Raw genomic sequence first — 16348 nt, forward strand, 5'->3', positions numbered from 1 at the left:
TTGCGCTGAGCACTAGCAACATTTCTCACTAAACTCAACTCACCATAATCACATGAGAATGGCCACATCCCGAAAACGTGACAATTTTGCTCCTAACTAAATGAAACCCCGTGAAATGCATACACAATATTACACTCCTCACTAGGACTCATAATACCTCACATTTTAGGATAGAAGGATGGGGATTGGTTTGTACCATACAACATTCCGTGCACATGACAATCACAAGATCACATACACAAATCCTAAAATAGATAATCCTATTAATCATGATGTTGTAATATAACAACTATACTAAATAATTATCATTTCATAATCAATAGGTAATAAATCATTATTAATAAATCAATAAGTACCTACGAAATCAGGTTGAAATGTAAATGTAAACAAATAATGGTAAAAATAAAACGAAATAAATCTTAGACAAGAAAATTAAGATTTATAGGTACTTAAAACTAAATTTGTTAAGCATCAAAAAGAGTAGTAAGAAAAAATTTTTCAAAATCCTTGGGCAGAAAGTTTTTCAAACCTAATGAATAAGAACTGTAATATCTTAATCAACAATAAAACTTTTTAATACTTAAAGAATAGCAAAATAATAATATCTTCGTTAGAATTTTCATTGAAATTATGACAAAAATACCAATTTTTCTTTGTAAAAAAAAACTTTAAATATGAATTTTCAATCATTCCTAGATCTGAATAAAAATGTTTTACTTGATTGAAATTCATATATAATTTTAAAAAAATCTGCTAAAAAAATACTTGATTTTTTTCTTAGAATAAATATCGAATCACGCAACCTCGACACATTTATTCCTTTTTGTTAAACTTTTCAGGTAAGTTTTAAAATGAATTGTACTTTTGAAAAGAAATTAAACTCAATAAAATTAAATTTGAGCATATGAAATAGAAGAATATTTAATCGCATTTCATTTGATTCTTATTTTAGGCATAAAAATAGGCATATGAAAAATGTGGCTTTTTACTACAAAAAAATCTCAATTTCCATAAAATAAGAATCAATTATTAATCATAATTTTTAACAACTGCCTGACTGATACAGCATGTTCTTCTAGGGGAGATTTATCTGTCAGTCTGAACAAGACTCTTGCAGTCTTTCTCCCATCCTCAATTCTCGTCACTCGGCCCATCCTCAAACATCTCATCAGCGGATTGGTACTCGTAACCAGAACTATATCTCCGTCAGCTAGTGGCTCCGCCATCTCATCCTTCCACTTGGACATCCGTAATATCTTCGGTAGGATCTCCTGGCGGTAGGCAGTCCAAAACTGGGCAGACAAATCTTCCAACAACTTCAACCTGGAGGAAATTTGGTCCTCCGGTTTCATCGCCACATTGCACAACGGCTGGCGGTCAACATTTCCCAGCAGCTGGCCAGGGGTGATCAGCCGCCAATTCTCCACGTCGTTCGCAGCTTCAATCGTCAATGGTCTGCTATTCATCAATTTGCTAACCTCCGCCAACAGCACCAGGAGCTCGTTGAAATTAACAGAACTATTCACCAACTTCTTGGTCAGCAATCTCTTGGTTAATCCCACCATTTTCTCCGCTTGCCCAATATAATGGTGGGCTCGGGCCGGGATCTGAGACCAAGAAAACTCTACCTGGCTGCCCAACTTCTGCTCTAAAACTTTGCGAGCACCGGATAATTGTGTGCCCATGTCGCTTACTATGATCTTCGGCAGACAATGAACAGCTTCCAACTTGCGCAGGGACAACAGGATACTGCTGGTATCATACTTTTCCAAGGCATCTAACCATAACGCCCCTGAGAACCTGCAGACCACCACGAACACCCACACCTTCTTCGTTGCTGTCTGACTCCTCGTTTTGGCGGCAGCTCTCCTCGTAACCAGCGGACCCATCAGGTCGACTTGCACAGCTTCAAAAGGCCTGCTCGGGACCAACTTGTCAGGTAACACGTCCTTCATGGTAGCACGACATTCCTTAGCCCTCTCAACACTGCAGGGCCAACATTTCTTCACTTCCATGATGGCCAACCTCCTTGCCTTCACAATCCAGCACCAACGGCGGCTCTCAGCTAAAGTTCCACGGACACCAGAGTGAAGCTCAACATGCGCTTCTCTCATAAAAACAGCAGCTAACCAATTACCAGGCTCCAAAATTATTAAACCTGGCATGTCTTCAAATATCATTTTACGGCCGCCAGTAATGGCGTCAATGACTGGCTGTCCTCGACCAACCATTTTAAGAATCCTCATCTCCCTGGTCATATAATTTCCACCGGGACCAACGACAGGCCAGGTCAATGATACTTCATGCACTAATGGATTTAATGACGCATAATTGCCTTTAGCGTCATTTATCCACTCATCTTCTTGGCTTCGTGACACAATGAAAAGTTCCGCCGCCGCCATAAAATTGTACAAAGACGGCTTGTACACAGAATCTGTGGCTGCTACATGACTACCAGCGGCTGTAGTCTTACTTTCTTGTCTGCTCTTTAGCTTCTTCAACCAGGTGTTCGCAACTTGCAGGACAGCTGCCATAATACGTTTGGCCTGTCCAAATGATCTCCTGTGCTTAAACCTAAAGACATCTTCAGCGGCTTCTCCGGCAACTTTCATTGAACATAACTTAACCATTTTGGTATTCAACTCCTCTGGGGGTAAAACCTGCTTGACTTCTTCGGCAGTTTTCACCGGCCACGCACTTTCATCCTGGCGCAACCATTCTGGGCCCAATCTGTACCTGGAACCTGGTCCCAAATCTGATACCTTGCAGGTGCTTCTGGTGCCCAAATCTGCAACGTTTTGCGTCCCCGGGACCCACCTCCAGTCATCCTTGTTGGTTGCAGATTGAATTTCTCCAATACGATGAGAATTAAATGTGTTCAGCATAGCACTGTTGGAAACTATTTGTGATAAAACACACGATGAATCAGTAAAGTACATCACTCTGATAATATCAAAGGGCAGGGCATCTCTGACGGACTTTGCCAACCTTGTGGACATTTGGCATCCCATCAACTCAAGGCGTGGAATTGACTCACACTTGACCGGCGCAACTCTTGACTTAGTGGCTAGCAGAAACGTTTCAAATCCTTGTCTAGTTGGCCACCTCAAATACGCATTAGATGCATAAGCCTCTGATGACCCATCCGAAAACATCATCAAGGATGGAAGGCCAGTTGGTTCATCCGGGACCACACAACGGTCAAACTCCAATTTAGCGACCTCAGCTCTGTCCTCCAGCGACTGAACAAGTTCATCCCGTAGACTTTTTGGAATGAAATCTTGCCAGCCCAAATTCAGCAAACATGTTTTCCGCAGGACAAGTTTAATTCTCAACAGAATAGGGCTGCAAAGCCCGATCGGGTCGAAGGTTTGGGCGGCGAACCTGTGGACCATCTTCTTTGTCAGATTCTCGTCCAAGGCGTCCTGGAGGTTGTACAGATCAGCATCCTCTTTCACCTTCCTTCCCTTGACTTTACCATCTTGGTTGACTCTTGTGGCGATGGACAACACATCGGTGGCTGGCTTCCATATCAGCCCGAGAACCTTGGTAGGCTGGCAATCATCTCCAGAATAAATGACTTGTTTGAAGGAAAAACTACCTTTACCGATAATCCTGTCGGCCTCTTTCATCATCTCCTTGGCTTCTGGCTTCGATCCTGCTCCCGAAATAACGTCATCTATGAAGCTGTGCTTCTCAAGCTTGACTGCAACTGGAATCTGAGGTAACTTGAATTCCTCATCAGGGTAGGTAGGTATTTGTGGCTCCTTCCATAATTCAGGTTTAGCAACAATTTCACTACCGTTTATTTGTCCCTCTCCATACATCTCCTTGACCTCTGCTTCACTCTTTCCGCCGAACAGGCGGGACGTCAACTTCAGGGCTGTAACTGCCAAATTTCCCGCAGCTAACTCGCCGAAATTTACAACTTTGGTCAGGTAAATTTCAAGTGGACCATCTGGCGTCGGGGAAAATAAAACTCTCTTCATCTGGCTGTCGAACTCTGTGGCCAGGATGGAGTTATAAAACTTGGAGATATCCGCGGTTATACCAACCTTGTAACCGCGGAAAAGCATCAAATGATAAAATATCTTCTGCATTGGCGGCGGGCCTCCCAGCATTATGTTATTAAAACTGGTACCCTTGAACGTCAGAGAACTATTTGCACACAATCGCATGGGTGTGGAACTTGAATCCTCCTTGAAAGCAACCACTATTGATGAACAAGACTTAGGTCCTTCATACTGCAATTCTTCAGGCGTGGCTTTTTGAAAAACGCCTCTTCTTATGGCGTCGTTGAATACCTCCACATACATTCCATAGGTACCTTCCTTGACCATCCTGGCACGATCCTTTTCAGCAATTTTGCGGGCTAAACTCTCATTGTAAGGTAAAGTGTGAGGATCTTCAATATAAGCATATTGACCTGTCCACTTGTTGGACTGCAAGTCTAGTGTTAAACCTGCCTCAATTATCCTCTGCCTCTCACGCTGGTCCCAGGTAGTGCCGTCGGCCATAGCCTTGCACTCTTGACAAGCAGTACATCCTGGACAAAGTGCCTGCGGCTGTACGCCAAACGATTCAGACGTCAGAAAGTCTGGCAAAGTGCCTCCACTGACACTGACAGCCTTATAAGCCGACTTTTGATCTCCAGCTCCACCATCAGCACTCGTACAGATAAAACCACTACCAAAAATGGTTCGCCACAACATAGACTGGCCCACTTTCTGGTAGGTTGAAGGAAACACGTCAGGATGTGTATTTCCAATGATGATATCTAAGCCTCCACTAATATATGTAAACCTTTCTGGCGGCATTTTAAATATCTCGGCGGCAGTTTCGGGGTGGACCGAGCGCATCTCGTTGGCCCCGCCGAGGGTAGGCATGACAGCTGCCTCAAACTCCCTCAGATTGCCGTCCCTATCCTTCAGATAAAACACAACGTTGCGGCAGGAAGACTCACTGCCATCAGCTACAGAAATAGTTGTATATCTGCCAGTAGATTTCAGCTTCAACTTGTTGGATAACTTCTCAGACACAAGTGGCAAATTTGCCCCGGAGTCAAACATTACCGTGGCGTGGCAGGTGCCGCCGCCAGGTGCTACAACAGGAACTAACTGAAGTAAGAAGGTACAGGGGCTGGGTGCAGAACTTGACTTGTAAACTGTATTCACACCAGCACTAGCCTCATGGAGTAACCTGGAATGGTATCTGTCGCAATTATTGGTACCACAAACACCAAGCTTATCCGATTTATTACATTTGTCAGCAGTATGGCCGTCACATAGGCAAAGTTCACATAATTTCTTCTGCTGGACAACTTTCTTTCGGTCAACCACGTCCATCTTCTTAAACGTGAGGCAACGGAAAATCGGGTGTTTCTCCTTGCAGCTCTCCACAGGACATGCACTGTTCCACTTGGAAGCCTTGTCCTTTCCAGCCTTTCCATTCTTATTGTCGTTGCGGCCAGATACTTGCGCGGCGGCAGCTCTGTCACGATTTCTCTTGCCGGCGCCATTGTCATAGGACATATCACCAGCCAACATGGCACCCCTGGTCCTCTCCAGCAGTTCTACAATCTTCGGGATGTTTGGTTGGTTCATGCTACCTAGCTCCATCATAATCTTGTCTTTCAAATTTTCAGGGCACTTGTCTTTAAAAATATGAATAAGAGTTAGGTGGTTGTAATCCTTAGCTGCAGAACCAACGATGGCTTCTACCTCCTGCATCATGCTCTTGAAGGTAGCAATTGCGCTAACCACGTCCACAGGTTTATCCACAGGTTTCATCTTGTTCAACTTAGTTAAAATCCTCATGAACCGGCGAGTGTTTGATAAAAACATCTGATCAAGAAACGCCCATTGTTCATTATGATCTCTAATCGCTGACACTTGCTTGCGTAGTTCCGGGTTGGTTATCACCTTCTCCATACACAACATCAGACTTAACCTCTGGTCAGCAAATCCATAACCAGAGCATAGATCCTTAAAGACCTGTTTAAAGTTTGGGTAATCCGTGTCAGTACCGTCGAACGACGGCAACAAACTGTTGTCCCAGCGCCCATACTGCGGGTTGGAACTCCGAATATCCACAGCAGACATACTTCTGGAGAGCATGGCAGGTGTCCCACTCTCATCCAGATTAGATGAACGACGTTCCATCTCTCTAAGCCTTCGGTACATATCACGTACTTCTTGGCGCAACTCCACGGAAATTTTAAGCACTCCCATGTCCATCTTCACCTTCTCAATGACGTCAAGGTTCCTGGCGACAGTGCTTGACCTCGCGTCATCTGAATCATTGTCAAGCCAGTACAGAATTTTTGTACACTGCTCCAACGACGCATAAACTTTATCTGCAACAGTTTTCTGCTCACTAGCTTCATCCAAATCACGCTTGAACTCGCGCAGCTCACTAGTCTCCACGGCAGGTTTTAGACTTTTTATTAGGTCAGATTGGTCCTTGACCTCACTAAAAATGTCACGAATTGATTTTACAGTCACATTTTCACATGAATTAAAACTTTGGCAGGCTTTTAGATTGTCATAAAACACTTTTAACTGTTCATCAAAAACTTCTAGCCTTTCACTGCCAATAGCGATAGCTCGCTCAATTTTCTGCTTTTTGGTTAGTGGCATATTGATTCACTAGGTACTTATTTCACAGAAAAATTGTCACAGTTTATTGCATCAATAATTCACTGGATGCTATTGATCTCTTGATGAATGCTAACGCCTATTCATCAGATACTTTGAAATTGTCTCAACCATGACACTTTGGTTGAGCTTGACTTCCGAATTAGCGGGAAGTTCACGAGATCAGTTGGCGAACATACAAACCCCCAATACCAGGAACCATCAAGTTTCAACAGCAGGTTTGAATATAGATTTATTGATGAAATTATTTCAAAGACCTGAAATTACAATATCAATTAGTTCATAATTCCAGTTATTTATAACCACGTAATCTTATTTGCTTTTTAAAAATCATTTTTCTCTACAGTAAAAATCTTTGGAAACTTTGGCTTTAAAGGAAAATTATTTGGTTTAATAAATCATTGTTAAATGCAACAATAAGGCACATAAAAATTACTAAAACATATATTAAACATAATTAAGTTTCATGCTTAGCTGGCTAAAGCCTTTTTAAAACTACATATAATCGTCCTATACACCATACTTCTTAATCAAATTAACAAATTCTACCTGAAGCTCTTATGGTTTCAAATCCCTGATATACTAGGGTCGTTCACACACAATGAGACCAATGATAGGCCCAATTTTGTTCTCCGAAATCTTCACACTCTCATATCTCATTCAAAAGTAAAGAACGTGCGCATCCAAAATAAACAAACACTCTATGCCGCGCCACATTATGAAAGGAAAGCCCTAAAAGACGACATTTGCGCTTTGTTTTTGGTTAATGATAAGGAATTTAATTTCGAACTTGATAAACACAAAGCTTCCTCGAAAAGAGGTTAAGACAGTTAACTATTTAATTTTAGTTCAATATGTGACCACATTACACACGAATCGCTAGTATCAAGTTATTTCAAAACTAAGTTTTCTTTTATTTACTATATTATAAATTTAAATTTTCTGTTTTGTGGATAGAAATTTAATACTTCAATATAATTAATTCAAATAGCAACATGAAATAAAAAAAATGAACTTATTCTTCTTACAGTAAAATAATGGGTCTTATCGTTCTGGTCAATGAGAGTTTATTACGGATTATTGGAGCACTATGAGTTTTAAATATTTATCGCTTGGAAAACTTGAGCTCATACATAGACATTTATTTCCTATATAGATCTGTCATGGATCTTGATGCAATAAAGCAGGCTGTTTTGTAAATGTTAAAAAATGGAAAATATCATTAAACAAAAGTTTCCGCAAATATGAGTATTAAATAATGATGAATGTAAAATCTTATTTTCTTTTAAATCCATTTGTTAAGTACTAATTTTATGTCCTTTACTTATATTAGATTTTTCTGAGATAATTTTCAGACAAAGATCCTAATCACTTTTAATAAAGCGAGACTAGAAAAATTGTTTATTTCTGTTTTGACATTACACATTTTATAATGAAGCCTATATAATAAAGCTTAGTTAAGTTTCAAGCCATAATTTACAGGCAGGTTAATTTAAGAACAATTATTAAGAACATACACTATAAAATATAAAAAATATTTGCTTATAAGATAATAATTGTTTTTTTTTTATAAAACTATATGAGTGCACCTAAAATGCCTACTATATTCGTATATTGTATACATGTATCAAGTTGTTTCTGCTGCAAGATACAAACAGGAACTGAAGAAAATGAGTGAAAGTGAAACAAAGACTTTAACCCGAAAATGAAATCTTTGTTTGAAAATTATGATATAGCAGTAGTAGAGTGAACATATCTCCTTCTCAACAGTTATTTTGGGTGTTTTCCCTTAAAGTGCCTGTCGAGCAGCGACCCCCCCCCCCCTAATACGTTCTATAAATAAGGGGATGGTGATAGTTTTTTTACCATATACTTCTAGGGGTAGCTCTAACGCTACAGGGCCTATTCCTGCCACTAGTAGTTTTTGAATGTTATATGAAAGGTTCGATTTCAGCTACATTTATCTGTGAACTCTTCTACATTTATGTATTCTCATAATCTGTCTTAGACTCAACATGCAACTATCATAATTCTTTGATAATTAATTAAAATTTAAAATTAAAATATTGAATTTACCATTTATTAATAGAAGCAAACCAAATGAAATTTTCTTCATAGAAACCATATGCTACCAACAGCAATGCCGAAATTTTTGGCTAGGCCATGCTTATTTAACAGAGGAATAACATTTCTCTCTGTGCAGACAGACAATGTAATTTGTATAGTAGCTACACTGTTAAAAACAAGATTGAAAATTTCTACTCATCTGCTTTAAATCAGTTTCTTTGTTGGGTCATTGACAGCTAACGTGGAAATTAAATTTCATTGGAAAATTTGTTTCCAAAATAACAAGGACAGTTATGTCTAATTGTGTAAGCTTTCTCGCAAGATAAATTTAAAATATGTAGATTTATTTGAAGCAAAAGATCTATGAAATTGCTATACGAATCAAAGGGTGTTTTAAAGAGAACCTATCTATTATATTGGTAATAGATTGTCCCTAAACATTTATTTGAAATATTTCATATGTTTATTTCGGATGGTTAAATGGATGTAAAATTACTTGTATCTTACACCAGATTTTCATATACTATGATAAAGTGAACTCTGTAGCGGGCTAAAATCTCCCATATCCCCCTTCTTTACCCCATTCTCTTTCCTCCGACTGGATAAACGGCCTGACAAATAAATGCGTGGGGGATATTGCAACCATACATTGACGACAATTTTTCTCCTGTTATATAATCCATATATATTCTGCTCCATTGATGGTTACTATAGCCACGGGGTATTAGGATAGAAAGTGTAATAACAATCTAAACAGAATTTTCTAAACTCAGCCTTCCATTCAATGCAATGTAACCTTAAGATAATCCTTAAGAATAGATTATTTGTTTGCCACTTGCATTTTTGACATTAGGTATTGCTTATCAAAACCAAAACAAACAAAAATTTTAGCACATAATAAACTAGTCTATTTTATAAAAGATTTATTTGTTATATTTAACCCTAAAATTTTCCAGAAAAATATATATTGCGAACAAAAAAAATATAAGTTAATATACATTCAATATATCATTATTTTTGACAATACATATTGTATTGACAAAGTTATTAAATAGTACAATTTTATAAGATTTAAAATGAAATTTATCGATTTTTTACGATTTTTTCTCTAAATATTTATATTGAAAATTTAGGATTATTTACAAACTAACTTTTAAAATACAATACAAATAAGAGGCAAAGTAGTTTTTCGTTTTTTACTGGTAATTTGGCCTAGGGTTAGGCCTAGCAAAAACTAATCTACCCCAACATTTTAATAATATTTTTTTTTAAAAAGGGTATGGTTAATTCTCGACTTGCATTCTTTTTTATTTTGATTGAATTTAAAAACGAAGTTAAAATGCACTTCTAAAGTTTTTTAACAAAACATTATTTTTCTTAAAATCACATAAAGCTTTCTTAATAATAACTAAAACGTCGAGTTAAATCTCAAAGTTATGTTCATGCAATTCCGTGGAAAGTTACAATTTATCATTCTTTGTTGTTTTGGTTAAAAGTATTTAAAGTATAGATCTATAGTATTTAAAAAATAATAGTTTTGCAGATTTTTTTTGACAAATATTTCCTATGAGTTAATCTTCATCTTGACTCTCTAGAAATCTTTTAACTTCATCCAACATTTCCATTCGAACTTTGTCAGGAACTAAAAAACGTAAATGTTATTTATCGCATCGTATTATAGACAGCTTTCCGCAAGTAGTAAAATTAAAAATATAAGAGTAATTCCATTTTGGTTTGGAATCGATTTTTTGTCATTTCTTTTATTATTGGTGAAAAAATCATCCTTAGGGGGGTTGCTAGTTTATACTTGTGATAAAGATATACGCTCTATAAATCACTTGGTCCGTCGGTCTATAACTACATCTCTGAATAACAGAAAATGTATTTTTATGAGATACACTCTGCCAAGTTAATAATACATTTGAATCTGCTCTGCAATTCATTAAGTGCGTAAGTTATTTTCATTTTCCCTTTCTTCTTCTTGGCTCTTTTTCTTACTTTATATTTATGAGATTCGCTACTTATGATTTTTGTGATCCTTGATTATTGGTAAAATATGCAATTGAACTAATCTTACCTAGCTGGCTGGCATGAGGTGCTGTTTCCTAAATTAAAGTACATTGTTTATTTAACCGTTTTCTCTTAAAATCTTCATTTTTATCTACATTATATTTTTAAAATGATTTTTATATTCTTATAATACAGTATTTCCAAATACAGGAATAAATCAATTTGAAAAATATATTTTTCTCCTTAATTCACAATGAAAGAAAAGGGTTTGAACTGCACCTGAACTAAATCCTCAATAGTTATTTTATCAATTCCTCGTTCTTTCACAATATCTTTGATTACCAGCTTCACCTAGTTATTAATTCAAAATCTTTCAACTACTGATGTCAAATATCAAAGCTTCTGATAAGTTTTTTTTGGTTCAAATCGGTAATAAAACCCTTCTTCGCTTGTTTTGAAAATAATTAAAAATATATGTGCAAGCGGTGGTTTTATATTTTTTGTTTGTTTGTTGCTTTAAGTCCAGCTTGTTTAGGTTTCTTTGGGTTTATTAGAGTACCGCAGGTGTATAGTAGGCCACATAGGATTTTTACCATCGCAGGTATTAGGCACTAGGAGAAAAAAGCATCGAAAATCTATAATAGGAATGTATTCCTAATCTTCGAGTGACCATCCGTTAGACATAAAGATTTTAGAGACGTACACTTGTTATAGAGTAGCCTCATTGTCAAAATTGTGTGCAAATAAAAGCAGGAATTGTTATTTTAAGTTGGTGATTAAAATTTAACCTGATCTCTCCAGCCACATTCTTCTAACTTTGCCAATAACATTTCCCTTAAATATTATTTTCTTGATTTATTCGGCAGTATGGCAACAAATCTGATTCATTTCCGAGGCATTAAAAACGGTTCGATACTTGATGTTTAGTATAATATTATAGGAAATTTCCAACAACAAAAAAAAATTCAAATTGTATAACTAAATCATTCCCTGTTTGAAATTTTTCATTTTAATAACTGTGAAAACTGTGTATAAACATCGCAATAAATAAATATTTTCATAGCACAAAAGTTTGAATAATGACATTACATCTATCTAGCATCATATCTATCAGGTATATAGGTTAAGCTAGATAAAGATTGTTTTATTGTAGTCGAACTATGAGTATATTATCCTTACTAGACTCATACAAAAATAATCAAATATCAAACTCTATAGGGGGGCATTCAGATTAAGCAAACCCTTTAGGTAAGGGTTGATTATTGCTTTGCAAGGTTGTATCGGGTTCGAAATCTTCTGTTGGGTAGCCGGAATAAACTTTGGATAAACTGTTGCCGAATTTATGAAATTCTGCCTGTGGCATTGGCCTGTGGACAACGTTATTCAAGAAATAGAATTCGGCTTTGATTTATGTACCGCTGTGTTGTTACTGTAAGTGGATTTCATCCTCAACATTGTAATGTTTTCGTATATTTAAGTTGGTTAATTTTAAAAATCCTTGAGGATTTTACTAAAGAGATGTCCTCCAAGTACGTTTGTCCACCTACCACATTTGTCCCCTAAACGGTTTGTCTCACAGTTATTTTGTTGCACAAGAATGTATGCCCCCTATATTTAGTTTGTTGGTGTACCCATATTTATACCATGTTTATCTGGAGTAGTAAAGAAAAAACTTACTTGAGTTCATCCTTGCGGCCAGTTTCCGCGAGCATTTGATTCAGCTGTTCTTCTCCTTCATCCAACTCTTTCTCACGTGATCGACGATGACGTCCCATTTTATACAATTGATTGTTCTTGTATCTGTAACAAGGATGACAACAACTATAAAAACTAATCTCCGTTTTCGGACGTCAGGAAAACCGAACACAATTCCAAAGTGTCAAAACTTAATAGGTAGATTATGAATTTGTTGCAAAATTGCTGAAATACAGATTACTGTTTAAGGACAAACTTACATTTTAGGACTTTACTTTCCGCTACGGACAGACGGACATAAAATTATAACATCAACATTTTACTTGTGTGTGGTCTTTTAGCTGTGGAATTAATACCCTGTAAACTTTTAAAATCTCTAAATAACAAAACAATAAGAGAAAATCAAGTTTTACAGAGAGACAGACAAACAACTAGTATACGGAAAACTAAGTTCTGTAAAACATATTTTGCGTGGTAAAATATATGTATAGTTTGTAATATTTTCCAATGTCAAGTTTAACTGTTTCTAATATGGTAACCATGGAACAACTAATTTTATTTTGTCATTGTTCCCAGTGTAAAAATAGAAAGCTATTCCAACTGCTCATATTAGACACATGGTTTATTGTCATACATTTAAATTTACATCAAAATCGGGTTTCGGCAGCCGAAAATTTTAAGTAATGAGGTCATACAATACAAATGACCAATTATAGGCCAGTATACATTGTAATTGACAAATGGTAAAATGTAGACTGGCTTATAATTGGTCATATGTATTGTGTGTGCATGTTATAATTGTACTATCGATTTAAAATTTTCAAATTTGTTAAGTATGATCTAGAAAGCGTAACAACTCTATAATAGTTACCAGAAAGTCACTTGACACTCTACAAGTTTTCATGCTCGTTTGTTCTACCGTTTTTTTTCAGAGCTTTGCTTTTATGGATGTAGCCATCCTTGTCTTAATAACTTTCATTTTGACGTCCAATGCATTTAGATGTCGTCATTTAATTGCTTTACTTGAAAAAGATATAAATAAAAATATTGAGTAAGTTGTAAGAACCTAAAATTTAATTAACTAAGTCTATAAGAAGTGTTCATAGATTTAGTGTGATTTAAGAAGAAAACATAATAAATTAAAGAACAAATATAAATCTAAAGTAAAAAACAAACATATTACAATATTTTAATTGTGACCCCCACCCCTTTTCAATTCCAGATGACTTGTTAAGTACCACAAAAATAAGGCTTTAGTTAACTATTTCAGGCCTAGGAGGGTTCTGTACTCGAATGGAAAGTGAATAGCAGAAAAAAAAGCAAGAAAACACTTCAAATAGATGTAAATCTAAAATGGAAAACTCGATCAGTTCAGTTATCGAATTCTTAGGCTAGGACAAAAAAACCTTAATACTGTATGCAATAGAATAAAATTAAAACAATAATATAAAAATTCTTTTTATTAATAAAAACTAAATATTTGACACAAACATATTAAAACAGATATTTATATTCTTTTTAAAAGAAAAGATTTAATACACCTAAAAATTAATTCCGTCAGAGATAAAGTTTAAAACGTGACTGTTTTGTTACATTTTTATCATCAGAGTAGGTAATTCAAATTTTAATAAGTATATTTCATGAGTATTTTTAGTATTTAAGATACAACTAATAACTATTTTAAAATCTTTCAAAAAAGTTATCTAATTCTAAAAGTATACAATTTCTATCTATAACATTTCTACAAAACTACAACTCACATTGTGTTTTAGTACAAAAGAAGCTGAGGATAAGATTTTATCAAATTTAGATGAATATTTTTTCTCTGTCCAGTCCACATTTGCAACATTTATGACTCATGTATTATATTTACACATTAGTGTGGCCCAAATGAAGGTCTAAATCGCTTTTCAATGTGCGTTATGTAAAAATAGGTTATGTATTGTTTGTAGATTTTAGCCCTATAATTGATTTTAAGAAAAAATCTATCGCTATCTCGTCAAATGCATATTTATTTTCACCTTTAATTCCCCAAATTATGAAAGGCTTACACCAGATATAAAGCAAAACATCAAATTTTCTGTCTGTTTGTTTACAAACATTGAAATAAAATATTAAAATCACCAGGAATAAACATATGAAGAAAGAAAGTATAAAAAATTATTTATGTACAATACAATAATTTGGGAAAGCTAATTCATACTGCAAAATTATTGAAGAAAAATAATTAAAGATAAGCCTTACTCTTTATTCCTGGTTTAATAAAAAACAATCAAATTATTTTTTGCAATATTATTTTTTTTATTAGTATGCTTTTTTTAAAAAGTTGAATATGAGAATAAGTATATTACATTTTTTTTTACCTTTATTTAATTTTTATTTATGTAAATTGTCTCTTTATTGGCGACAATGTCTGTTGAGCCATGAAATTTATTAAAGACAATTTTTCCTATTTTATGTCTTTAAAATGTATACTTTTTAGAGTTTTTCATCATTTCTCTTCTCATAAGACTAATAGCTACTGTTTTAGTTCAATTTCTTACACAAATTATCAATTTAAATAAAACAATGTTTTTAGACGTTTTTCGGCAATATTCGGCAGGAATGGCGGTTATGCCTACTTTTTATGATTGCTTTATATTTGAACTCTTGTTACATTATTTTAGGTTGGCAGTTCTTTAATTATTTCTTGTTAAAATCATGAAAATATGAAGTTTTTGATAAAAAGCTTAAGATTGAAATTTCGAGATCAATTTTCATTGTAGAGAGGTCTAGTTTTCACTAAAAGGTCTACATTTAAGCCGGTAACAACTTCAAGGTATCTGCAAATTGTTATTATAAAGATTTAAAAATTCATGTTTTTTTTGGGCCAGTCTATTACACATGAAATCAGAAAATCATCAAATATAAATTAACTTTTTATTGAAATATAAAAATTCAGTTAATTATGCATAATCTGCACTAGACCTAGTTACAAGTTATCTCATGTAAAAACTATCGATATAAAGATTAAAACCATTTTTTAGCCATTTAATACACAAAAAAAATACAAGTCAAAAATCAAACTTTCAACTTCTTCTGTAATGAAACACAGTGTGAACAACCAGGAATCATTAAACATTCATAATATCACAATTATAAATTTTCACAAATTTATGAAGAAAAAAAAACTTATCATGACTTAACCTTTTGTTCTTTTACACCTTTTTTGTTAGCCACTGATGGTTTGTTTTTAACAGGAGATTTGTTTTTGTTTGTAGATTTCTTTTTTGTTGGAGATTTCTTAACTTCTGGTGTGCTATCTTCTGAAACGTTCACATTTTTGGTGTTGTTTTCAGCAGCATTTGTTTTGATTTCAATTTCGCTTTTATTTTCTAGTGGTAATGTATTATAAATGTCTGTTCTATTTTCATATTCTGTTCCCTTTTCATTACCCACATTACCATTTTCCGCTGCTTCTAGCGCTGCCTTCTTTTCATTTGCTTCTTTTTCCAGTCGTTTCCTTTTAACAAGTGCTAATAATCCAATAACTACATTTGCAAAACCTTCTCCGCCACCCTTTTCAGGTTCAGGTTTCTTGGCTTTGCTTGCTTTCCTCACTTTCTTCTTTTTCGGTTTTTCTCCCCCTCCAGCCGCAAGTCTTGCATCTTCTAATTCTTGTTGTTTCTTTGTCTTGATCATATCACAAAGCTGCGTCCATTTTTCTTTATGCTCTTCTAGAGTCATTAGCATTGTTTGGTTTACAGGAACACCAACTGTAGCCCGTGATATTCGGATATGAAGATCTGAAATTTGGTCGCGCAATTGCCGCACCTCGAACTCGATGGCTTTCCGCTTTATTTGTTCGTGCTCGGCGCGCATTTCAACCAGGCGGATGCGTTGGTTCAGCGGGAATATTTCGCAGTGCAGGTTTTTAGCCT

General features: G+C 35.4%; 1 protein-coding gene across 1 annotated transcript; it reads right to left on the reverse strand.

The window, feature by feature from the left end:
* Positions 1 to 9633: 9633 nt before the first annotated feature.
* LOC145332798 (transcription and mRNA export factor ENY2-1-like) lies at positions 9634 to 12529 on the reverse strand. Its single transcript, XM_080177861.1, has 5 exons — positions 12411 to 12529; positions 11522 to 11567; positions 11013 to 11084; positions 10801 to 10828; positions 9634 to 10365 (listed from the first exon to the last, which is right to left on the reverse strand). The coding sequence occupies exons 1-5, from the start codon at positions 12506 to 12508 to the stop codon at positions 10295 to 10297; spliced, it is 315 nt and encodes a 104-aa protein (XP_080033987.1). The 5' UTR covers positions 12509 to 12529; the 3' UTR covers positions 9634 to 10294.
* Positions 12530 to 16348: the final 3819 nt, after the last annotated feature.

This window comes from Acartia tonsa, chromosome 1 (assembly GCF_053477335.1).
Source record: "Acartia tonsa isolate MP-2025a chromosome 1, ASM5347733v1, whole genome shotgun sequence".
Taxonomy (NCBI): Eukaryota; Metazoa; Arthropoda; class Copepoda; order Calanoida; family Acartiidae; genus Acartia; species Acartia tonsa.

Bases quoted from the DNA above. Each gene is read 5' to 3' on its own strand.
- LOC145332798 (XM_080177861.1), bottom strand. From the start codon at position 12,508: ATGGGACGTCATCGTCGATCACGTGAGAAAGAGTTGGATGAAGGAGAA. The intron at 11,568-12,410 runs GTAAGTTTTTTC...ATAATATTTAAG, and splicing joins GGCCGCAAGGATGAACTCAA to GGAAATGTTATTGGCAAAGT. The intron at 11,085-11,521 runs GTTAAATTTTAA...ATTAATAACTAG, and splicing joins AATGTGGCTGGAGAGATCAG to GTGAAGCTGGTAATCAAAGA.